Consider the following 27,649-nt stretch of genomic DNA (forward strand, 5'->3'; position numbering starts at 1 on the left):
TTCTCCAAACAACCCATAATTGCCGACTTCCTGTTGGGCTGGCGTAAAACTTAGAGCACGAAAGTTGTTCAGCCCGATGTGATCTATATGTGTACCGAGTTTCATATCATTACATGCAAGTGTGTTTGATTTATGGACAAGTGTTCGGATCCCATTCCAGGGGGCGCTGTTGAGCCCCCCTGCCACACCCGGGTACCAGCTTCAGCCCAGCCCTGATGGCCGAGGGTTCTGACCTGTGTGCAAAGTTTCAAGAGTTTTCGAGCACGTTAAAGGCCCCAAAAGCCCCTGAAACCTTGAAAAACAGGAATTTTAAACAAATCTCACTCAAAAGACAAATCCCCCCACCCCTCACACACACAGAGACGCAGAGGCAGAGAGAGAGAGGGAGAGAATTCTACAAAAAATCACATTCAAACCAAAATATCTCACTTCCTGTTGGTCACAGCTTATGACTATAAATTAGAAAGTTGTCCGGCTTGATGAGAACAATATACATAACGATTTTTGTGACTCTACTTAAAACTAAGCCCCCATTTTTGACTAAAGGTGGCGCTACTGAGCCCCTCACCACGCCCGTTTCTGAAACTTTGCACATGTCTACCGGCTAATAAATGTGATGTGTCTGTCGAGTTTCATCCAATTTCAAGTATGTTAAGAGTCTCAAAAGCATCTGAAAAGAATATTAAAGTTTGATGCGTTGCCACGGCAACAGTATTTAAGATATCAATAAACCTTTCACAGGTCTACATCTGCCGTGTGTCTACATTATACACATAAAGTTTGAAGCAAATCGGGTAAAAATAAGAGGGTGATTTCAAAGCATTTTGAAAGTGACACACTTCCTGCTGCCAGTTGGTGGCGCTATAACTTTGACTCACAATAGTCACATCCATGTGATCGGCCTCTTACAACGAACACACTGCGGAAGTTTCATCAAGATCAGTTAATGTATGCAGAAGTTATAACACACTTCCTGTTTATCTTTTCTCGCTATAAATTCGTTTCATCGCCACGGCCAAACCGTTCGAGATATCAAAAATCCGTCCGCAATTTAGCATCCTCAATATCTTGACTTCATGCTGACCGACTTTGGTGTGGATCGGATCAATTCCCTAGGAGGAGTACATTAAATTCCACAGCATGCGTTTTTCAAACAACCCATAATAGCTGACTTCCTGTTGGGCAGAGCTAATAACTTAGAGCGCGAAAGTTGTTCGGCCCGATGAGATCTATATGTGTACCGAGTTTCATACTAATACGTTCTTGTATGTGTCCAAGATTTAAGATTGTGTTCTAGGGGGCGCTGTTGAGCCCCCCTGCCACGCCCGGGTACCAGCTTCAGCCCGGCCCTAATGGCCGCGGGTTCTGACCTGCGTGCAAAGTTTCATGAGTTTTTGAGCACGTTAAAGGCCCCAAAAGCCCCCGAACCCTTGAAGAACAATAATAATAATAATAATAATCCTAACGAAAACAATAGGGCCTTCGCCCCTTCAGGGCTTGGGCCCTAATAATAAATAATCCTACCGAAAACAATAGGGCCTTCGCCCTTTCAGGGCTTGGGCCCTAATAATAATCCTAACGAAAACAATAGGGCCTTCGCCCTTTCAGGGCTTGGGCCCTAATAATCCTACCGAAAACAATAGGGCCTTCGCCCTTTCAGGGCTTGGGCCCTAATAATAAACAGAGCAATTCCAAGAGGGTCCTCACACCATCGGTGCTCGGGCCCTAATAAACGGAGCAAAAACAATAGGGTCCTCTCACCATCGGTGCTCGGGCCCTAATAATAATAATAATTAAAGCTGCAAGCAGCGATGAAAAGGGCCCTCGCACCCCTGCCGCCGCCACCCGGCGCCTTTAGGAAAGGCCTTAAGATTACACTCACCAAATTTGAAGAGGATCAGATCAAAACTGTAGGAAGAGTTCGTTAAAGTACAACATCAGGAAATGGCGAAAAATGCACAAAATCTAGGAGGAAGTTCAAAATAGCTGACTTCCTGTTGTGTTTAGGGCTATGATCCAAGAGACTTTTTTGTAGGTATTGGGTCATTACATGTATGTACCAAATTTCATACCTGTACGTGAAACGTAGAGCCGGGGCAAAATGTAGGGGCAATAAGTAAGCCATTTTGCCCCACCCGATTTTGAAAACTACATCACACGTAAATTTTCACCACTTCTGAAGCGTGTGCAAAGTTTTATGATTTTTCGAGCACATTTTGTATTTGCCACACTTCCTGCTACCAGCAGGTGGCGCTATTGCTATAACCATAATGATCATGGTCATGTGTTCAGGACAGGACTCTTATCAAACATGTGACGTTTGGGGCAGATTGGAAATTGTATGCCTGAGATACTGCAGGCTGTCTGTGGTTGCCTAGCAACATCGGAACTGCAAGCAATATTGACAGAGAACTTATCTGATCATGCATATATCACCAAAAGGCCGAAATTGGGTGAACATTTGTCAGGCCGCCGAGGGCACACCCTTCGACGAAAACTCTAGATCTTCGCAATTTAACGTTGCAAAGGCCTTAAGATTACACTCACCAAATTTGAAGAGGATCAGATCAAAACTGTAGGAGGAGTTCGTTAAAGTACAACATCAGGAAATTACGAAAAATGCACAAAATCTAGGAGGAAGTTCAAAATAGCTGACTTCCTGTTGTGTTTAGGGCTATGATCCAAGAGACTTTTTTGTAGGTATTGGGTCATTACATGTATGTACCAAATTTCATACCTGTACGTGAAACGTAGAGCCGGGGCAAAATGTGGGGGCAATAATTTACCGAATTTGCCCCACCCAATTTTGAAAACCATATCACACGTAAATTTTCACCACTTCTGAAGCGTGTGCAAAGTTTCATGAGTTTTCGAGCATGTTTAGACCCTCTAAAAAGCGATTCACTTTGGAGAAGAAGAAGAAGAAGAATAAACGGAGCAAAAACAATAGGGTCCTCTCACCATCGGTGCTCGGGCCCTAATAATAAACAGAGCAATTCCAAGAGGGTCCTCACACCATCGGTGCTCGGGCCCTAATAATAATAATAATAATAAATATATATATATATATATAAATATAGCTGCGAGCAGCGATTACGGGCCCAAGCCGGTGGCACCGCAACCCCGGTGCCTTTAGTTACCTAAAGGCACCGGGGATGGCGGTGCCACCGGCTTTGGCCCTCCATCGCTGCTCGCAGCTATATTTATATATATATATATATATATATATATATATATATATATATATATATATATATATATATATATATATATATACATACACACACACACACATATATATATGTGTGTGTGTGTATATAAATATCTATCTATCTATATCTATATCTATATCTATATATATATATATATATATATATCTATCTATCTATCTATCTATATATATATATATATATATATATACACACACACACACACACATACATATATATATATGTTTCAATTTTTGCTATGTATTTGGATGCTAAACTATTCTTTATTATAGGCTTTGTACTTCACTCGTGTTCCAATATCGATGGAAAAAATCATCCTCTTCACACGCGCAAAAATGTTCTTGGAAACATCACAGTGGAGCTCTGCTTACTGTGAATGGTACAGATTGTACTACTGACTATTTAAACAGAGCAGTGTAATTCGTTTATGTTAGGTTGACTATTTTTATTATTATATTGTATTAGGGCTATAATGAATGTCAAGATTGCAATTCTGGAATGTGTGTGTGACGCGGTTGCGGTTGAACAGTGGACACAAAAACATAAATAAAATGTTTTAGTTAATTCCTACATCCATAGGAATACATTGAAAATGCTCGCTCTACTCCGCACCATTATCAATGTCTGTGCGGACGTCTGTATTTTACTAGTATATAGTATACTATAGTTAGCGATTTAAAAGCCCTCAGCGGTGTCACATGTCGATTAACCGGTGGGAAAATTTTATCACAGTCACATCCCTAATATATTTATATATAAATACAATAGGCCTACCTGAAAGAGAATTTTACTTGCCCGACCAAAGTATAGCCTGATTAGAACGTCAATAACAAAAAAATAACTTGGGAATCACTAAAACGAGAGATTATTCTAATTTCATTACATTCATTTTAAGTTGCAATCAGCAGTTAATAATAAATGTATTACTGATCAATGGTAACAAGGTTGCACTGCTGAGGCTCATGCTGCTTCTCCAGGAGAATTGTAAACAAATGAGCGCAGCACACAAAAAAGCAACCCAGTTAACAACATACTGACTATAAAATTACAAATATGGAGTTTTTATATATTTTATAACATATGATAGAGTTAAGCAACCTCACTTGACGAGTAGGCAACTATTTCCTGAATACAATCACGATTGAAACTGTGACATTGATTTCATACAACAGGTTAATAAACAGTTACAATTAAGTCACTTACATTTTAGATGCAATATTGACTGTTTTTGTTCTGTTTCAGCAGCAAAAATAGTTAAACAAAGATCACAGCAACTTGTTTTCTCATTACTGAATGATTCAGCATTTTGAAACGAATCGCTTGACTCAAAGATTCAATGGTCAATCCATAAACATCTGTCTCAATCATGAATGACTCAGTCATTGGAATGAATCGTTTGAACGAATGAATCAATGACTCGCTCATTAAGATGGTCGCCTGGCGACACCTAATGGCGGTTTAGTGTTATGTTTAAAAGTATCATTCTTTCCAACGTGCACCATTATCAATGTCCGTGCGGACGTCCGTTTTTTTACTTTCACTTTTATATTAGCGATTTAAAAGCACCCGCTCGTGTCACACGTCGCTTAACCGATGGGAAAATATCCTCACAGTCATATACCTAATAAATTTATATTTAAATACAATAGGCCTACCTAGTAAAACGTTTTATATACTAATTTGATATCCTTTTGGACACAAGAGGGCAGTATAGCCCTATGTTTGCTTTTTTGTTGAAACAAATAGCACTAAATAGCCTGTTTTTAACTTTTTCATACTTCTTGAATTGCAAAAACAGAATAAAATAGGTTTAGTTCTAATATTTGTATAATTTTATATAAAAATAAATGGTGTATAATTAAATTTTAAGAATATATGAGATGTTTTCTGATTCCTTTTTTGACATTATTTTAATCCCTCGCCATGTCAAAACCGTTTGAAATATTTAATATCCGTTCACAATTTAGCATCTTTAATGTATTTTCATCGTGTTAAAAAAGTTTGGTGTGAATAAAAAAAAAACACTTAGCAGGAGTGGGTAAAAAGCAGAGGCTGAATTTGCAAATAAATCCACATTCAAACCAAAATATCTGACTTCCTATTGGTCGAAGTTAATAACTGTATATTAGAAAGTTGTCCGGCTCGATGAGACCAATGTACGTACTGATTTTTAAAACTGTGGGTAAAACTAACCCCCCCACTTTTGTCAAAAGCATTTTGAAAGTGACACACTTCCTGCTGCCAGTTGATGGCGCTATAACTTTGACTCACAATAGTTACATCCATCTGATCGGCCTCTTACCACGAACACACTGGTGAAGTTTCATCAAGATCCGTTAATGAATGCAGAAGTTATACCACTTCGTGTTTCTCTTTTCTCGCCATAAATTCGTTTCCTCGCCACGGCCAAACCGTTCGAGATATCAAAAATCCGTCCGCAATTTAGAATCCTCAATGTCTTGACTTCATGCACACCGAGTTTGGTGGGGATTGGATGAATTCTCTAGGAGGAGTACTTCGCATTCCACAGCAAGCGTTCTCCAAACAACCCATAATTGCCGACTTCCTGTTGGGCTGGCGTAAAACTTAGAGCACGAAAGTTGTTCAGCCCGATGTGATCTATATGTGTACCGAGTTTCATATCATTACATGCAAGTGTGTTTGATTTATGGACAAGTGTTCGGATCCCGTTCCAGGGGGCGCTGTTGAGCCCCCCTGCCACGCCCGGGTACCAGCTTCAGCCCGGCCCTGATGGCCGCGGGTTCTGACCTGTGTGCAAAGTTTCAAGAGTTTTCGAGCACGTTAAAGGCCCCAAAAGCCCCTGAAACCTTGAAAAACAGGAATTTTAAACAAATCTCACTCAAAAGACAAATCCCCCCACCCCTCACACACACAGAGACGCAGAGGCAGAGAGAGAGAGGGAGAGAATTCTACAAAAAATCACATTCAAACCAAAATATCTCACTTCCTGTTGGTCACAGCTTATGACTATAAATTAGAAAGTTGTCCGGCTTGATGAGAACAATATACATAACGATTTTTGTGACTCTACTTAAAACTAAGCCCCCATTTTTGACTAAAGGTGGCGCTACTGAGCCCCTCACCACGCCCGTTTCTGAAACTTTGCACATGTCTACCGGCTAATAAATGTGATGTGTCTGTCGAGTTTCATCCAATTTCAAGTATGTTAAGAGTCTCAAAAGCATCTGAAAAGAATATTAAAGTTTGATGCGTTGCCACGGCAACAGTATTTAAGATATCAATAAACCTTCCACAGGTCTACATCTGCCGTGTGTCTACATTATACACATAAAGTTTGAAGCAAATCGGGTAAAAATAAGAGGGTGATTTCAAAGCATTTTGAAAGTGACACACTTCCTGCTGCCAGTTGGTGGCGCTATAACTTTGACTCACAATAGTCACATCCATGTGATCGGCCTCTTACAACGAACACACTGCGGAAGTTTCATCAAGATCAGTTAATGTATGCAGAAGTTATAACACACTTCCTGTTTATCTTTTCTCGCTATAAATTCGTTTCATCGCCACGGCCAAACCGTTCGAGATATCAAAAATCCGTCCGCAATTTAGCATCCTCAATGTCTTGACTTCATGCTGACCGAGTTTGGTGTGGATCGGATCAATTCCCTAGGAGGAGTACATTAAATTCCACAGCATGCGTTTTTCAAACAACCCATAATAGCTGACTTCCTGTTGGGCAGAGCTAATAACTTAGAGTGCGAAAGTTGTTCGGCCCGATGAGATCTATATGTGTACCGAGTTTCATACTAATACGTTCTTGTATGTGTCCAAGATTTAAGATTGTGTTCTAGGGGGCGCTGTCGAGCCCCCCTGCCACGCCCGGGTACCAGCTTCAGCCCGGCCCTAATGGCCGCGGGTTCTGACCTGTGTGCAAAGTTTCATGAGTTTTTGAGTCTGTTAAGGGTCCCAAAAGCCCCCGAACCCTTGAACAACAATAATAATAAATATAGCTGCGAGCAGCGATTACGGGCCCAAGCCGGTGGCACCGCAACCCCGGTGCCTTTAGTTACCTAAAGGCACCGGGGTGGCGGTACCGCCGGCTTTGGCCCTCCATCGCTGCTCGCAGCTATATTTATATATATATATATATACATACATACACACACATACACATATATATATATATATATATATATATTATTGTTCAAAAGTTTGGGGTCAGTAAGATTTTTAATGTTTTTAGGAGAAGTCTCTTCTGCTCACCAAGGCTGCATTTATTGATTAAAAATACAAACAAAAACAGTAATATTGTGAAATATTATTCCAATTTAAAACAGCTGTTTTCAATTTTAAAATATTTTACATAGTAATTCATTTCTGTGATCAAAGTTGAGTTTTCAGCATCATTACTCCAGTCTTCAGTGTCACATGATCCTTCAGAAATCATACTGATATGATGATTGATGCTCAATAAATATTCATTATTATTTTCAATGTTGAAAACAGTTGTGTACAGATTTTTTTTTTTCAAAATGCTTTGATGAATGTAAAGTTCAAAAGAACAGCATATATTTCAAATATATATATTTTTAACATTATAAATGTCTTTACTGTAACTGTTGATCAGTTTAACTCATCCTTCATAAATAAAAGTACTGATTTATTTTATTTCTTTCCCCCAAAATTAAAATTTTAATTATTACTAACCCAAAACTTTTGAGCGGTAGTATTTAACGTTACAAAAGCTTTAGATTTCAGATAAATGCTGTTCTTTTGAACTTTCTATTCATCAAAGACTGTACACAACTGTTTTCGACATTTAAAATAATAATGAATGTTTCTTGAGTATCAATCATCATATTAGAATAATTTCTGAAGGATCATGTGACAGTGACGACTGGAGTAATGATGCTGAAAACTCAGCTTTGATCACAGGAATAAATAACAGTTTAAAATATATTAAAATAGAAAGCAGCTGTTTTAAATTGGAATACTATTTTACAATATTACTGTTTTTGTTTGTATTTTTAATCAAATAAATGCAGCCTTGGTGAGCAGAAGAAACTTCTCTGTTATGTGCGCGCCACAGACTGCACGCACGTCCGCTTAGAGTTCCGCCTTTTGCCTTCCGTCAATATTACGTTATTAGAAAAATATTTTTTTAGAGAATCGATTTTTTGACATTTGTGAATCGATTCAGAATCGTCCACGTCCGCATCGCGATGCATCTAAGAATCAATTTTTTCTCCCACCCCTAGATTTCATACAACAGGTTAATAAACAGTTACAATTAAGTCACTTACATTTTAGATGCAATGTTGACTGTTTTTGTTCTGTTTCAGCAGCGAAAATAGTTAAACAAAGATCACGGCAGAACCATCACGCATCACGTGTTTTCTCATAACTGAACGATTCAGCATTTTTAACGAATCGGTTAACTCAAAGATTGAATGATCAATCCATAAACATCTGTCTTAATCATGATCGACTCATTCGAACGAATCGTTTGAACGAATGAATCAATGACTCGCTTATTAAGATGGATGCCTGGCGACACCTAATGGCGGTTTAGTGTTGTTTAAAAGCATCATTCTTTCCCACATGTGTGTGATTTGTGTGTGCAACATTATCATTATTTTTCTTTCACTATTATATTAGCGATTTAAAAGCACCCACTCGTGTCACACGTCGATTAACCGGTGGGAAAATATCCTCAGACACATACCTAATAAATGTATATTTAAATACAATATTGGCCTACCTGGTAAAAAGTTTTATATACTATTTTGATGTCCTTTTGGACACAAGAGGGCAGTATAGCCCTATGTTTGCTTTTTTGTTGAACCAAATAGCACTAAATAGCCTGTTTTTAACTTTTTCATTCTTCTTGAATTGCAAAAACAGAATAAAATGGGTTTAGTTGTGATATTTGTATACTTTTATATAGAAATAAATGGTATATAATTACATTTTTAGAAGATTTTTACTTTAATCCCTCGCCATAGCAAAACCGTTTGAGATATTTATTATCCATTCACAATTTAGCATATTTAATGTAGTTTCATCATGTTGAAAAAGTTTGGTACGAATAAAATAAATAGTTTAAGAGGAGTGGCTAAAAATTCAGAGGCTGATTTTGCAAAAAAATTCACATTCAGACCAAAATATCTGACTTCCTGATGGCCAGAGCTATTGAATGTAAATTAGAAAGTTGTCCGGCTTGATGAGAACAATATACAAACAATTTTTTCTTTACTGTAGTTAAAAGTAACCCCCCCACTTTTGTCAAAAGCATGTTGAAAGTGACACACTTCCTGCTGCCAGTTGGTGGCGCTATAACTTTGACTCACAATAGCTACATCCATCTGATCGGCCTCTTACCACGAACACACTGCTGAAGTTTCATCAAGATCAGTTAATGTATGCAGAAGTTATTCCACTTCCGTGTTTCTCTTTTCTCGTCATAAATTCGATTCCTCGCCACAGCCAAACCGTTCGAGATATCAAAAATCCGTCCGCAATTTAGCATCCTCAAAGTCTTGACTACATGCCCACCGAGTTTGAAGGGGACACGGTGAATTTTCTAGGAGGAGTATTTCACATTCCACAGCAAGCGTTTTCCAAACAACCCATAATAGCCGACTTCCTGTTGGGCTGGCGTAAAACTTGACCGGGGTAAAGTTGTTCAGCCCGATGAGATCTATATGTGTACCGAGTTTCATATTAATTCATGCGAGCGTGTTTGATATATGGATCAAGTTTTAGAACCCCGTTCAAGGGGGCGCTGTTGAGCCCCCCAGCCACGCCCGGGTACCAGCTTCAGCCCGGCCCTGATGGCCGTGGGTTCTGACCTGTGTGCAAAGTTTCAAGAGTTTTTGAGCACGTTAAGGACCCCAAAAGCCCCTGAAACCTTGATTAACAATTTAAAAGCAATAGTCAAATCCCCCCCTCCCCTCACACACACACAGACACAGAGAGAGGGAGAGAAAATTCTTCAGAAAATCCACATTCAAACCAAAATATCTCTCTTCCTGTTGGTCAGAGATGGTTCATGTAAATTAGAAAGTTGTCCGTCTTGATGAGAACAATACACATACCAAGTTTTGTGATTCTAGGAAAAACTAAACCCCCATTTTTGACTAAAGGTGGCGCTACTGAGCCATTCCACCACCCCCGTTTCTGAAACTTTGCACATGTCTACTGGCTAATAAATGTGATGTGTCTGTTGAGTTTCATGCAATTTCAAGTATGTTAAGAGTCTCAAAAGCATCAAAAAAGAATATTAAAGTTTGATGCGTTGCCACGGCAACAGTATCTAAGATATCAATAATCCTTTCACAGGTTTACATCTGCCTTGTGTCTACATTGTACACTTAAAGTTTGAAGCAAATCGGGTAAAAATAAGACACTGATTTCAAAGCATTTTGAAAGTGATGTACTTCCTGCTGCCTGTTGGTGGCGCTATAACTTTGACTTCAAATAGTCACATCTGTGCGATCGGCCTCTTACAACGAACACACTGCTGAAGTTTCATCAAGATCAGTTAATGTATGCAGAAGTTATAACACACTTCCTGTTTCATTTTTTCGCCATAAATTTGTTTCCTCGCCACGGCCAAACCGTTCGAGATATCAAAAATCCGTCCGCAATTTAGCATCCTCTATGTCTTGACTTCATGCACACCGAGTTTGGAGGCGAATCGATGAATTCCCTAGGAGGAGTACATTAAATTCCACAGCATGCGTTTCCAAACAACGCTAAATAGCCAACTTCCTGTTTGGCTGGCGTAAAACTTAGAGCACGAAAGTTGTTCGGCCCGATGAGATCTATATGTGTACCGAGTTTCATATCATTACATGCAAGTGTGTTTGATTTATGGACAAGTGTTCGGATCCCGTTCCAGGGGGCGCTGTTGAGCCCCGCTGCCACGCCCGGGTACCAGCTTCAGCCCGGCCCTGATGGCCGCAGGTTCTGACCTGTGTGCAAAGTTTCAAGAGTTTTCGAGCACGATAAGGGCCCCAAAAGCCCCTGAAACCTTGAAACACACTGAAATCAATTGGAAATTCCCTCCCACCCCTCACACACACAGAGACAGAGAGAGAGAGAGAGAGAAAATTCTCCAAAAAATCACATTCAAACCAAAATATCTGACTTCCTGTTGCTCTCAGCTAATAAGTGTGAATTAGAAAGTTGTCCGGTTTAATGAGAACAATATACATAGCGAGTTTAGTGACTCTATGTAAAACTAAGCCCCCATTTTTGACTAAAGGTGGCGCTACTGAGCCCCTCACCACGCCCGTTTCTGAAACTTTGCACATGTCTACTGGCTAATAAATGTGATGTGTCTGTCGAGTTTCATGCAATTTCAAGTATGTTAAGAGTCTCAAAAGCATCAAAAAAGAATATTAAAGTTTGATGCGTTGCCACGGCAACAGTATCTAAGATATAAATAATCCTTACACAGGTCTACATCTGCCGTGTGTCTACATTGTACACCTAAAGTCTGAAGCAAATCGGGTAAAAATAAGAGGGTGATTTCAAAGCATTTTGAAAGTGACACACTTCCTTCTGCCAGTTGGTGGCGCTATAACTTTGACTCACAATAGTCACATCCATGTGATCGGCCTCTTACAACGAACACACTGCGGAAGTTTCATCAAGATCAGTTAATGTATGCAGAAGTTATAACACACTTCCTGTTTATCTTTTCTCGCTATAAATTCGTTTCATCGCCACGGCCAAACCGTTCGAGATATCAAAAATCCGTCCGCAATTTAGCATCCTCAATGTCTTGACTTCATGCTGACCGAATTTGGTGTGGATCGGATCAATTCCCTAGGAGGAGTACATTAAATTCCACAGCATGCGTTTTTCAAACAACCCATAATAGCTGACTTCCTGTTGGGCAGAGCTAATAACTTAGAGTGCGAAAGTTGTTCGGCCCGATGAGATCTATATGTGTACCGAGTTTCATACTAATACGTTCTTGTATGTGTCCAAGATTTAAGATTGTGTTCTAGGGGGCGCTGTTGAGCCCCCCTGCCACGCCCGGGTACCAGCTTCAGCCCGGCCCTAATGGCCGCGGGTTCTGACCTGCGTGCAAAGTTTCATGAGTTTTTGAGCACGTTAAAGGCCCCAAAAGCCCCCGAACCCTTGAAGAACAATAATAATAATAATAATAAATATAGCTGCGAGCAGCGATTGCGGGCCCAAGCCAGTGGCACCGCCACCCTGGTGCCTTTAGTTACACTAAAGCCACCGGGGTGGCGGTGTCACCGGCTTGGGCCCTCCATCGCTGCTCGCAGCTATATTTATATATATATATATATATATATATATATGTATATATATATATATATATATATATATATATATATATATATATATATATAGAGAGAGAGAGAGAGAGAGAGAGAGAGATATAAAAATGTAACAAAAAAAATATATATATATATATACATTATATATATGTAACAAAAAATAAATATATATATATATATATATATATATATATATTTATATATATGGCGAGGCGAGGAACGGGCAGAGAAGAGCGAACGTTTTTGGACATTCATCATATTGCATTGGTTTTCATTTCTTGTCCTCAAATCGAGCACTAATCTGTTTATTTTTAAGTCACACATTCTCCATTGATTAAAAAAGACAATCAAATGTATTTTTTAATGGTAGTATTATTTTATACAGAAATAAATTATTTATAATTCAGATGAGAATAAAGTTAGTGTTAATTAAAATTGTAAGGAAAACAAATATATTGATCTAAAATCTACTATCATTTGCTGCAAATAGGTTGACTATTTATATTTATTATTATATTTTATTACGGCTGTAATGAACCGGCTGCGATGTCAAGATTGCAATGCTGGAATGCACAGTGTGTGTGTGTGTGTGTGTGTGTGTGTGTGTGTGAGTTTGTGTGAGGCGTGGGCACGATCGAACAGTGGAAACATAAAAACATAGGCTACTCCGTCGGTTTGTTCATACAGGACATCATTTAAACTGCACTGTGTTTACTTATATTTATGTACACTCGCAATAAAACACAACATTGTGCTTTTGTAAAAAAACATTCAAGCAATCCCACCCCCGAAATGGCGCTATTTTTTAAAGGAGTCATAACCTAGTATTACATTGGATACCTACTGCTGTATTATAGTCTTTCAGGCCCTTCTAAAAAAGAAAAGTGGAAAAAAAATAAACACAGACCTACTTTTACCCTTATTTCTGAAGGCATTATTGTCTCGCGAGATCAATGCGATGTTTTGGCTGTCGTGGACGCTCTATATGGCTCTGCACGCCAGTTGAAAGGGTTGTTGGGACAGCGTCATTAAAAATGAATTTCATCCACTGGTCCCTGATAGTTTCGTCCGATTTTGGGAGATAAAACACATTTACATGTTTTTTATGGCAATCAACCACAGAGCAAGTCCGGTGTGCACTCGGTTTCTCCATCTTTCCCGACTGAACTGAATATGAGGGGGAGAGGGGAAGGGGGGGCTTCCTGCTGCGGTGTCCATATATGGTATATCCTACTACCTCATGACGTCAAGAGGGAGCTGAAATCAAAATCTCGTATTTGAGTGGGCGTGCACGCGCGCTGGTTTATTTACCCTGAGGTAAACAAACGCTTCACTTTTAAATATCGGCTTCCCGGCCAGTGTATAATCGTTAGTCGATCATAACATACATTGATTCTCGTGGAAAAGTGAAAATTGCAGGTTATGACTCCTTTAAATGAAACTAAAATGCTCACGGCTGCATGGGCAATAACGCGTCTACAGCGAGGAACGAGCAGAACAGAGTGAATGTTTTTTAGTTCATTCCTACTGGACGACCGTATTTCACTTTCACTTTTAAAGGGATACTCCACTTTAAAATGAAAATTCTGTCACCATATTCTCACCCTCATGTTGTTTTAATCCTTTATGAATTTCTTTCTTCTGCTGAACAGAAAGGAAGATATTTAGGAGAATGTCAGTAACCAGACAGTTTCTGATCCCATTGACTTCCATAGTAGGAAAAAAAATGTATACTATGGAAGTCAATGAGACCAGAAACTGTCTGGTTACTGACATTCTTCTAAATATCTTCCTTTCTGTTCAGCAGAAGAAAGAAATTAATAAAGGATTGAAACAACATGAGGGTGAGTATATGATGAAAGAATTTTCCATTTAAAGTGGAGTATCCCTTTAAGTTAGCGATTTAAAAGCCCCCACCGCGGTGTCACACATCAATTAACCAGTGGGAAAAAATTCTCAGTCACATCGCTATTATATTTATATATAAATACAATATACAATGGGCCTACCTGATTTTGAACACAAGAGGGCAGTATAGCCCTATGTATGACGTTTAGTTCTGATATTTGTATAATTTTATATAAAAATAAATGGTGTATAATTAAATTTTAAGAAGATATGAGATGTTTTCTGATTCCTTTTTTGACATTATTTTAATCCCTCGCCATGTCAAAACCGTTTGAAATATTTAATATCCGTTCACAATTTAGCATCTTTAATGTATTTTCATCGTGTTAAAAAAGTTTGGTGTGAATAAAAAAAAAAACACTTAGCAGGAGTGGGTAAAAAGCAGAGGCTGAATTTGCAAATAAATTCACATTCAAACCAAAATATCTGACTTCCTATTGGTCGAAGCTAATAACTGTATATTAGAAAGTTGTCCGGCTCGATGAGACCAATGTACGTACTGATTTTTAAAACTGTGGGTAAAACTAACCCCCCCACTTTTGTCAAAAGCATTTTGAAAGTGACACACTTCCTGCTGCCAGTTGGTGGCGCTATAACTTTGACTCACAATAGTTACATCCATCTGATCGGCCTCTTACCACGAACACACTGGTGAAGTTTCATCAAGATCAGTTAATGTATGCAGAAGTTATACCACTTCGTGTTTCTCTTTTCTCGCCATAAATTCGTTTCCTCGCCACGGCCAAACCGTTCGAGATATCAAAAATCCGTCCGCAATTTAGAATCCTCAATGTCTTGACTTCATGCACACCGAGTTTGGTGGGGATTGGATGAATTCTCTAGGAGGAGTACTTCGCATTCCACAGCAAGCGTTTTCCAAACAACCCATAATAGCCGACTTCCTGTTGGGCTGGCGTAAAACTTGACCAGGGGAAAGTTGTTCGGCCCGATGAGATCTATATGTGTACCGAGTTTCATATTAATTAATGCAAGCGTGTTTGATCTATGGACCAAGTTTTGGGACCCCCGTTCAAGGGGGCGCTGTTGAGCCCCCCTGCCACGCCCGGATACCAGCTTCAGCCCGTCCCTGATGGCAGGGGGTTCTGACTTGTGTGCAAAGTTACAAGAGTTTTTGAGCACGTTAAGGACCCCAAAAGCCCCTGAAACCTTGATTAACAATGTAAAAGCAATAGTCAAATCCCCCCCTCCCCTCACACACACAGAGACACAGAGAGAAGGAGAGAAAATTCTTCAGAAAATCCACATTCAAACCAAAATATCTCTCTTCCTGTTGGTTGGAGAAAGTTCATGTAAATTAGAAAGTTGTCCGTCTTGATGAGAACAATACACATACCAAGTTTTGTTGCTGTTGATAAAACTAACCCCCCCACTTATGACTAAAGGTGGCGCTACTGAGCCCCTCACCACGCCCGTTTCTGAAACTTTGCACATGTCTACGGGCTAATAAATGTGATGTGTCTGTCGAGTTTCATCCAATTTCAAGTATGTTAAGAGTCTCAAAAGCATCAAAAAAGAATATTAAAGTTTGAAGCGTTGCCATGGCAACAGTATTAAAGATATCAAAAATCCTTTCACAGGTCTACATCTGCCGTGTGTTTACATTATACACATAAAGTTTGAAGCAAATCGGGTAAAAATAAGAGGGTGATTTCAAAGCATTTTGAAAGGGACACACTTCCTGCTGCCAGTTGGTGGCGCTATAACTTTGACTCACAATAGTCACATCCATGTGATCGGCCTCTTACAACGAACACACTGCTGAAGTTTAATCAAGATCAGTTAATGTATGCAGAAGTTATAACACACTTCCTGTTTCCATTATTCGCCATAAATTCGTTTCCTCGCCACGGCCAAACCGTTCGAGATATAAAAAATCCGTCCGCAATTTAGCATCCTCAATGTCTTGACTTCATGCTGACCGAGTTTGGAGCCGATTGGATGAATTCCCTAGGAGGAGTACATTAAATTCCACAGCATGCGTTTCCAAACAACCCATAATAGCCGACTTCCTGTTGGGCTGGCGTAAAACTTAGAGCACGAAAGTTGTTCGGCCCGATGAGATCTATATCTGTTCCGAGTTTCATATTATTTTATGCAAGTGTGTTTGATTTATGGACAAGTGTTCGGATTCCGTTCCAGGGGGCGCTGTTGAGCCCCCCTGCCACGCCCGGGTACCAGCTTCAGCCCGGCCCTAATGGCCGCAGGTTCTGACCTGTGTGCAAAGTTTCATGAGTTTTTGAGCACGTTAAGGGCCCCAAAAGCCCCCGAACCCTTGAACAACAATAATAATAATAATAATAATAATAATAATAATAATCCTAACGAAAACAATAGGGCTCTGCGCCCTTTCAGGGCTTGGGCCCTAATAATCCTAACGAAAACAATAGGGCCTTCGCCCCTTCAGGGCTTGGGCCCTAATAATAATCCTAACGAAAACAATAGGGCCTTCGCCCTTTCAGGGCTTGGGCCCTAAAAACAGAGCAATTCCAAGAGGGTCCTCACACCATCGGTGCTCGGGCCCTAATAATCCTAACGAAAACAATAGGGCCTTCGCCCCTTCAGGGCTTGGGCCCTAATAATAATCCTAACGAAAACAATAGGGCCTTCGCCCTTTCAGGGCTTGGGCCCTAATAATAATAATCCCACCGAAAACAATAGGGCCTTCGCCCTTTCAGGGCTTGGGCCCTAATAATCCCACCGAAAACAATAGGGCCTTCGCCCTTTCAGGGCTTGGGCCCTAATAATCCCACCGAAAACAATAGGGCCTTCGCCCTTTCAGGGCTTGGGCCCTAATAATCCCACCGAAAACAATAGGGCCTTCGCCCTTTCAGTGCTTGGGCCCTAATAATAATCCTAACGAAAACAATAGGGCCTTCGCCCTTTCAGCGCTTGGGCCCTAATAATAATTAAAGCTGCAAGCAGCATTTATCGGGGTTCAAGCAGTTAAGGCCTTTAAGGCCTTTAAGCACAAAAGCATCAAAAGTTATTAAGTTTTATTTAGCAAGCATGTAATCACTGACATAATAGATAGAAAAGACAATTTACAGCCAATACAGGTTTACCATGGGAAATATATGGTTTTAAAGCTTTTCAACAGTTATAGTGCCACCTGTGGTCCGATCTCCATAAAATTGTTTACTGTGACCTCAAATTGAACCCATACATATGTGTACTGAGTTTGGTGAAGATATCTCATTTACTTCTTGAGTTAAAGCCATTTTAGTAAAATAGGCTCCTCCCACAACAATTTACCACATTCTAGTATTATTTACTATGATTCTAGCATGATTTACATAGTTTACCATGATTTTATCTTAGTTTACCTTGATTTACCATATTCTAGCATGATTTACCATGATATACTACATTCTAGTATGATTTACCATTGTTTACTGTGATTCTAGCATGGTTTACCATAGTTTATCATGATTTATCATAGTTTACCATGATTTACCCTGTTCTAGCATGATTTACCATGATATACCACATTCTAACATGATTTACCATAGTTTACCATGATTTATCATGGTTTACCATGATTTACCCTGTTCTAGCATAGTTTACCATGATTTACCATGTTCTAGCATGATTTACCATGATATACCACGTTCTAGAATGATTCTAGAATGATTTGCCAGGATTATATAATACTGAAAACTAATGAAAAGGTCATGTGTAATCCTGCTGCTCCCTCTAGTGGACAGTGGTATTACAGCGGTATTACAGCTTCCATTTTACAGTTGAAGTGATTCAATGAATTAATGAATGGGAATTTGGTTTTTCACTTATATCTCGGGAACCAGAAGGCGAAAAATTCTGAAACTCAGAGCAAAGATAGTGCTTGAGGAGCCCTGTTGAATGAGACCATCAAGGTGTTTTTGGGCGATTGGGGCCGGGAGTTATGACCGTTCAAATGCAAATCTTTTGGAGCTTTTATCTCTGGAATGCCCAGGGCAAATTACACCACATTTGAATCGAAGCTAGCCAAGGACAGGCCCTTTCCAACGAGCTCTCACACAAGGTTCGGGGTGGTCTGGGTCGGGAGTTACGGCCGTTCAAAATCGGGGGTCCCGCGGACTAGCGATCCGCGGGGGGCGCGCTCCCGAGGCCCGCGACGACACGTTTCGATCAAGAGCCCGGAGAGGACCTTACCATCAAAATTTGAGCGTGCAACGACTTTCCGTTTTCGAGTTATGAATGAATTTGTATTCGGGGGCGTGGCTTAAATGCCGTTTTACTTTCGTTTCCATTTCCATATCTCAGTGTGACACAATTGTCAATAGTAATACTCCAATAGACAAAATGTGATTGTAAATGTTAAAATAATGATTTTATAAAGTCTAAATATGAATTATATAACAATATTAGGGAGCAGTATGATGAAATGACAGCAGGGGGCAGTAAAATACCACTTATTGGCTTAATATGACATGTTATATCATTTTCACCTTTTTAACTGTTATAGAGGCAAATTTTGTCCGATCTGTCTGAAATTTTTCATGCTTATTAACCCTTGTGTTATGTTGCGGGTCAATTTGACCCATTTAGATGTTATAGTTGTTGGAAATACTGGTTTACCTATGTTTTTTTCCTTGATATTTTGTGACTTTTTCTCATTTATCATCATGAACATGCATGCAAAGTTTCAACATGCTGGTGTTTTTTGACATATACAAACAAAATTACTATTACGTTTGTGATGTTCGCGGGTCAATTTGACCCGCATATTTTAACGCTCTAAGGCAACTGTACGGACCCAAAATAATAACATTTCTTGGTTATACTTTATTTTATTTTTTTACTACCTTATGAAGCTAAAAAATGAGGTTTTCCACACTTATTTCAATACAGAAAAATATTTTTTCAGCCACAGATGGTAAAAGTTACCTATCATTTATTTTTTCAAGCTACCTGAAATAATATTATTATTACTTTTTCGCATTTATCATCATAAACATGCATGCAAAGTTTCAACATGCTGGTGTTTTTTTTTTTTTTTTTGACATATACAAACAAAATTACTAAATCAAAAAGCTAAATCATGGTGTTCAGAATGAATTGCAAATTACAAATGAAAATCTTTGACAGACACAGATTTATATATTATATATATTCAAGATATCTGAAATATCTTGAGACTTTCGACTTCGACAGCAGGAAAAATGAGCTCTGATTAATTGATTAATTGTTCAGTTATGATGTTCTAAGCAAAAAAAAAAGTACAAAAAATGTATATGCAAATATATATAAATATAATGTATATTCAAATTTTGTCAAAACAAAACAGTTTTAAAAAATGGTTAAAAAACATTTTCATTAAATCATATCTTCAGATATATATTTTTTGGAATATTTGACAAATGTTGATATTAAAAGTTTACAGTTTGTACCTGAATCTTTGTTGTTTTTCATAGTGTGATTTATGAGGAATTGTATTGAATCCAATTAGGGTCAATTTGACCCGAACCATAAGGGGAGTACATAGAATTCCAACATAACACAAGGGTTAAGAGTAATATCATGTTCTGACTTGTTTTTAAGAATATATTAGCATTCATTTAAAAGATATAGGCTTTTGGGACACTTGGTCAAGACTACATATTGAACTGACCCTATAATAGCCATCCAAATGAAGAAGTTATACTTTTTCTGATAATTATTGATCTAGAGAGTCCAGAGAATTGCACTGCACTGGTTTTGAACATTACTATATGAACATTATATGATCATAGATGGAAAACACCATTTACAGCCAATACAGGCAATTTACCATAGGAAATATATGGTTTTAAAGCTTTTTAACAATTATAGCGCCACCTATGGTCTGATCTCCATAAAAATTCCCATGCTTCTTTAGCATATTATGTCACATATGCTCATCAATTTTTGTTTAGTTCTGAGTTTTTATTTAGGATTTATAGACGTTTGAGTATATTTTGACACGCCCATTTTCTAAACGACCCTATTATAGCCATCCAAATGCAAAAGTTAAACTTTTTTTTGATAATTATTGATCTAGAGAGTCCATAGAATTGTCCTAGACTGGTCTGGTTCCGATCGGGCGAAAAACCTAGGACTAGTGGGCCCTAATAATAGGGCTTGGGCCCTAATAATAAATAATCCTAACGAAAACAATAGGGCCTTCGCCCTTTGGGCTTGGGCCCTAATAATAATCCGACCGAAAACAATAGGGCCTTCGCCCTTTCAGGGCTTGGGCCCTAATAATAATAATCCGACCGAAAACAATAGGGCCTTCGCCCTTTCAGGGCTTGGGCCCTAATAATAATAATCCCACCGAAAACAATAAGGCCTTCGCCCTTTCAGGGCTTGGGCCCTAATAATAAATAATCCTACCAAAAACAATAGGGCCTTCGCCCTTTCAGGGCTTGGGCCCTAATAATAAATAATCCTACCAAAAACAATAGGGCCTTCGCCCTTTCAGGGCTTGGGCCCTAATAATCCTACCGAAAACAATAGGGCCTTCGCCCTTTCAGGGCTTAGGCCCTAATAATAAATAATCCTTCCGGAAACAATAGGGCCTTCGCCCTTTGGGCTTGCGAGCCCTGCGAGCTAAAGTTCTTAGTTTGACTAAAGAATAGTGTGTGATTAAATGCTTTGTCGTGTTGTAGATCATTATGTTATGTTATGTTAAACTTTACCTCAAAAGGGTATGATAGTTTAAGGGTGTATTCACACCAGGAAAGTCCGATAGTTCACTTGCTTTGGTCCGGACCAAATACAATGTTGATTTGTTTTGTTTGGTACGGTTCGCTTTCACACTGCTCTTTTTGCAAGTGAATCAAAATCTGTAAACAAAACCACATGTGGGCTAAGGTCGTCCATTCATTGGACAGGAATTCTTGAGCAGGGAAAAGCAGGAAGTGCAAAAACATGGAGATATTTCGTAATGCAATATTTGTTCTTTTACTGATTTGGTGTTATTCTCTACAAACGTAATATGAAGAATCTAATGAGAATCATTTGATACAATGTCGTCTATACGATGTTGTAATAGGATTTTTAAACTACCGTTACATTATGATCACGCTCCTATTCGTGCAAATGCTTTTAAACCATTTAAGCGCGATAAGACAAAAGAGAACGCTCTGTGAATGTCCTGATGCACACATGACACGTAGAAAGACACGCAAGTATCGTGTGCACAGACAGTGCACAGACCACCTCTTCAGCCGGGTCTCGGTTCGGTTGTTTGGTCCGCACCCGAGTGCGATTGCTGTATTCACACCTGTCCAAAAGATCCGCACCAAGGGGGGAAATGAACTTGAGTTCGATTCAAACAAACCAAACAAGGCAGGTGTGAATACACCCTAAAGCTAAAAATGTGTAATATACAGCCTACATGTTTCAATGTAGAGACATTTTTAAAAGGAAACAAGAGGTGTTTTCACAGAGTGATGAAGGAAAAAGTAGAATACTTAACATAAAAACCGAAGACCAAAGTTACTTACATCAGTCACGTTCACCACACCAATCTGGGGTCTGGAAAGGTCCACCTTAAAGGTCTTCTCCCAGTAGGTAGTTAACTGCAGATGAAGTAGCTATCACAACATTGCCACAAGTGTTTCAATTTAAGCAGAAAAATGCTTTGTAGACATGGATGGGATAACATCTCACCAGAGGAAATTCATCGGGATCAATCCACATTATGCTTAGATCTGGGTTTTTAGTATTATCCCTTGCAATGTCCTTTAAAATTTCCAGGAATTCATAGCCGTCTATGAAATGGGAGAAAGAAGCACAAATTAAGTGATTGAGCTATTAATACAATCATTCTGAGCTACAAAATCTAGTCTTGGTGATAGCAGTAAACAATTTTCTTTTTGGAAGTGACAACCTGGATCCTCCTCCTCAGCAAAGGCAACAATGTGGATTCCATCCATGTCATCTTCCTGTTAATTGAGCAGAGAAAGATCACTTAAGCAGTTAACCAGCAGCCATATAAATCAACAGTTAACATTCAATAGATCAGTCCTACAGATCCAGTCTTGCTCACCCAAGTCTCAAACATGTCCTCAGCACGAAGCTTTCTCAGAGTGGGCCTGGTGAGGATAAAACATTGTTTTTAGAATGAAAGTGGATATTTTAGATGATATTTTAGCAATGTCAAAGTTATGAGGTTACCACTGATATCACCTTCTATGTTGATTAACAAAGTCCACTATCTCCTCTACTGAGTAAGGTTTTCCAGGAATGGTTACAGGCTCATCCATGAAGGGCTCATAGAAATCAATTTCATTCATTTTTAGAGTCAGTTGTTTAGCCACCTGCAGCATGAAACGGTTATAAATAAAGCCAAAACATAATCCTGTTTCCTCAAAGATGGCCATAGCCATTTATACACAAATATCTTCTCACTTTTATACCAAAATAACATATACCATATATCTAATGGTATTCATTCTTTTTTTATTGTAAAGGAATGGACTGCACGTACCCCTTTGTCAAAAGTGGCAAAAAACTTCACATATGGTTGAAACTTCTCTGCAGTCACCTGAAAGGCCTTGTAGTCTGAGAAATAAAAAGAAAGTGAAAAAAAAAGAAAAAAGAAAAAACATACAGTATATATAATTTTCCATTAACCTTTAAAAACTGTACTAAAATGTTAAATACTGGGAATTAAACATTTTAGTGCTGAAGCATCTTGCAGCTAGTGCTCTCACATCATATCCAGAGGTCACAGCAAAGGCTTTAGCAATCTCCCAGCTGAAATGGTATTTTTTAATAAAAACTGTATAGCAGTCATGTAATCGAGATAAACTCTATCTCGCCTTACTCTCTGCAATGCCCTTTTTAGGGAATAGCTCTATAACTGCTTTGATCTCTTTGACCAATTAAAAAGCTTTTAAAAGTATGTGGGGTTACCACAGGGCCTGGTTAAGCTGACATCTGGACTTGTATGATTTAACATGACATACTGTAAGAAAATGTCACGGAACAGTGAACGAGAGACGAGGATACAAATGCAGAGGAGATTTATTAGTGACAAGCAGACAAGGTACAAACTCAAAACTCAGGAACTCCAGGAACGAGAAACACGGACAAACGAACCAGCACAAGACTACAAACACAAGGAGGCTAAATAGGGGAACAAACAAAGGAGGGTAACGAGAAAGACAGGTGGGACAAATTAACCAATAATCAATCATGTTGAATTTCAGCCCATAAAAATGCAAGCCCTAAAAATACAATGCATTAAAATGCAAGCATGGTTAACCCTCATGGACCAAGCTGTTTTTGGGGTCCTTGAGATGTTCTGACATGCCTTGACATTTGTGCTTTTTTCAGTTATTTATAAACATGTTAATGGCTAAGGTGTAAATTCACTCTATATAGCACAAACAGGGCTACCATAATATGCGAGCAACGTGTATGTAGATGTTTGTATTTTTAAGAGAATAATGTTTATGCGTGGTTATTGGAAAAAATAAAAATGAAAGTTGCTGAATTAAGACCACAAAACACATATTAAATATGTGTCCACAAGACTTTTGACTAATGGATGTTGTCCCTTTGAGTTCTAGCTTCAAAATTATGTGAAAATAGTCTTGCTTTATCGTTCACAAAAAAAAAATACATTGATTTAAATGGTGTAAAACAGGTTTTGCTTGGAAAGCCAATATGCGAGGAGGAGGAGTAGTTTACAGCTTAGATTACAATGTCCCACCCACTCTGCATAATGACTCTGCCTAATGAGCCATTCATTCAGGTGTGACACTGACTGAGCCACAATGCAAGGACAAAAGATGTATTTAGACTTACATTGACCATTTAAGATTTCGCTTACATCTCTCTTGTAAATATGTTTTGCTATTAAAAATGTTACAATTACAACAATAATTACAATTTCAACAATATTTCAAGTGTACTCTTTCTTTGTTAAAAAAAAAAAAAAAAAAAAAGATTATAGGCCTACATTTTATCATATGTATTCATTAGTTTGAATATAGCCAACATTGGAACATCTAACATCTTAGTCTATGACTTTATTTTTGACAAAAATAGTATTTTATATATATATATATATTAGGGCTGGGGGAATTAACGCGTTAATCTTTGCGATTAATTTGAGATGTTTAATGCGTTAAAAAAAAATAACGCAATTAACGCAGCACTTTTTTTTTGCCTCGTTTTAATGATTTCCTGTTGCGGCTGCTATTGAAAAGGCAGAACATATGCCGTTCCGTGTTCGGCGATCAGGTTTCACTCTCGCGCAGCTTTCATGAGCTGGTCTTTTCCGCTCCGTGTGCGCACCGTGATCTCCGTTCTCTCTCTCTCTCTCTCTCTCTCTCTCTCTCTCTCTCTCTGTGTGTGTGTGTGCTCTCTGCTCAATGTTCCGCTCTGTGTTTGCGCTGCGCGTTCTGCTCTGTCGTTAACGGCCCAAACGCTCCAATCATGTACCGATCACGCACTGGAAAAGCAGTCCGCTCAAATAACGTGAAATTTCTCAGTAGTATAGCCTAGACTTCTGTTTGCAATAGCCCTACTGAGCTGGTATAGTCATGCTGGGTAACAATGGTAAAATGACCTGCTCTGATCACATGCTCTGCATAATAGCTTTGTAGGACTATATTTTATTTTGATAATTAGTAAAAAAAAAAAAAAAAAGTGAAATTGATGTTGATTGATTGTTGAAAAAGAATAATATATTGATATATTGATGTTTAATATTATTTTAAAAGGGCTATTTTTTCCCTTTTTTTAAAATATTAATGATTACAAGCTTGGGGAAAATGCAATTAATTGCAATTAATTACAGCAAATTGTGCAATTAATTCGTTTTTTTTTTTTTATCGATTCCCAGCCCTAATATATATATATATATATATATATATATATATATATATATATATATATATATATATATATATATATAACGTTAGATATGAGCAGAAATTGCTAAACAAACGCTTATTTGATGTGGCAGTATATTCTACAGTAGCCTAAAAACTGTTTAATACGTTGCTTATACAAATATATTTTATTTCAACATATTTCAGTCGATTTTTACTCATCTCAGTAGGCTATAGCAAAGCAGTTTATTCTTTCACACACAGACGCGCGATTCATATTTAGGCTAAACAGTCTTTACAAATATGTACCCTTCATTCATCTCACAGAAAGGCGAGTCATATTATAGAAATGCGATTCATCTTTTTGCGGTTTACATAGGCCTACACTAACGTTATTCCATAACGTTATTCCACATCAACACTTGAGAAAAGAAAACAGCCTACCTCACTCCTCAGCGGGATCTGCTCCTCATATCAGGAGATATTGCTCCTCATATCAGCACTGTTCTGAGGAATCTTTTCTCCATAAGGTAGGCTATATTATGCCTCACTCGCGGCCCTTTGTTTACAGCTGATGTGGGGGCGTTTCACAGACTGAAATGGTTCTCAGAATTTGCATTTGAATAGCACGCGCTCTCCGGGGAGTGGTCAAATTACTTTTGAATGGCTCGTAATGAGCTCGACTGGAGTCGCTCTCTTTTTATACAGATTACAGAAGCTGAGAATATTAGTTTTTTATATAAATTACTTCATTTAAAAGATGCGATCTCAAGCTTTATGCCCGTGGGTCTGTTTGCCTGTTTGACTGAATTTTCGCGGAGTTATAGATCATTTTCGAACGCGTTTCAAATGGGAGTTTACTGACAGAGAGAAGGCAGAAATCGCATCATGTTCATTTTTCTTTATTTGTCAAAAAGCAAAACACTTTATTTTTATTGTGAGTATACAGAAAAAAAATAGAAACTGAACAGGATCGATTGATGTATTACACGAAAATGAAAGATCAAAATTAACAGAGCATTAAGTGTTTATTTTTCATTGCTAAAAAAAAAAAACGAGCAAAACGCGCGGGCGCGTTTTTGGTCCCCAGAGGGTTAATGCAATGCCTATTTTTTTCAAGTAGTGCAATTCAACAGGCTTTTTATTTCAAAAACATTTGACATTATTTTACTTCCATAAAAGATATGTGTTTTTAGTCTAGATTTGAACTGACAGAGAGTGTCTGCTTCCCGGACAATGTTAGGAAGATTGTTTATTAAGCATGCAGGGGAACCACCCATAATAGCATTACAATAATCCAGCCTTGATGTCATGAACGCATGAACTAAGTGTTCTGCGTTTTTCATTGAGAGCATATGACGTAATTTAGATATATTTTTAAGATGAAAAAATGCGGTTTTACAGATCCTAGACACGTGACTTTCAAATGAAAGATTGGTATCAAAGAGCACACCCAGGTTCCAACTGACGACGAGGACTTGACAGAGCAGCCATCAAGTGTTAGACAGTATTCTAGGTTATTATGTGAGGAAGTTTTTTGTTCAATAATTAGAATCTGTTTTTTTTTTCAGAATTAAATAGTAGGAAATTGCTAGTCATCCAGTTTTTTATATCAGCAATGCATTCCGTTAATTTTGTGAATTGGTAAGTTTTGTCAGGGTGTGAAGAAATATAGAGCTGCGTATCATCAGCATAACAGTGAAATCTAGAATGTACATTTCCTGAAGAAAATGTGAGTGGTGCTTGCAGTGGCAAAATTTGGCACGGTTGCTAGGGTTTTACTAGGCGGTTGCTATGGTGTTCTGGGCGGTTTCCAAGGTATTCTGGGTGGTTGCTAGGGAGTTGCTAGGCAGTTGTTAGGGTATTCTGAGGGGTTGCTATGGTGTTGATAGGTGGTTGCTATGGTGTTATGGGTGGTTGCTATGGTGTTGTTAGGCAGTTGCTAGGGTGTTCTGGGTGGTTGCTATGGTGTTGCTAGGCGGTTACTAAGGTATTCTGGGTGGTTGCTATGGTGTTAGTAGGTGGTTGGTAGTTGTCACAGATGTTACTATTGGAGGTCTTAGCATTTTCTTCGCATGATTTATCACTTACCTAATCTCTATTAGCATGTAGATATTCACAGCTAGCATGTGTAGCATGTTGGAAGTCTTGTTTGCTAGCATGAGTCAAAAGAGTCAACCCCCATCTCTATACGATGTTCTGATGCAGAGATATAGGTCTTGCAAAATGGTTGCTAGGGTACTCTGTTTGGTTGCTAGGGAGTGGCTTGGCAGCTGCCAATCATGAAACTCCAAAGGCTTCTTGTCACTATGAATTATATAAACCAACCCTCATCTTTATACAATGTTCTGATGCAGAGATATAGGTCTTGCAAAAT

The 27,649-nt window shown here is 38.6% G+C and overlaps 1 protein-coding gene across 1 annotated transcript in view; it reads right to left on the reverse strand.

Moving 5' to 3' along the window:
* LOC311286006 (calsequestrin-2-like) overlaps positions 1–27,649 on the reverse strand; it is a 130,523-nt gene that overhangs the window by 80,372 nt on the left and 22,502 nt on the right. Inside the window, exons 5-10 of the mRNA XM_084401977.1 lie at positions 22,917–22,990; positions 22,616–22,746; positions 22,476–22,521; positions 22,317–22,371; positions 22,097–22,197; positions 21,931–22,005 (exon numbers count right to left, since the gene is read on the reverse strand). Of these exons, the coding sequence (XP_084258103.1) occupies positions 21,931–22,005; positions 22,097–22,197; positions 22,317–22,371; positions 22,476–22,521; positions 22,616–22,746; positions 22,917–22,990 (482 nt within the window). The remainder of the gene's footprint in view (positions 1–21,930; positions 22,006–22,096; positions 22,198–22,316; positions 22,372–22,475; positions 22,522–22,615; positions 22,747–22,916; positions 22,991–27,649) is intronic.

The sequence above is a fragment of the Rutilus rutilus genome (assembly GCF_951802725.1).
Source record: "Rutilus rutilus genome assembly, chromosome: 2".
Classification (NCBI taxonomy): domain Eukaryota; kingdom Metazoa; phylum Chordata; class Actinopteri; order Cypriniformes; family Leuciscidae; genus Rutilus; species Rutilus rutilus.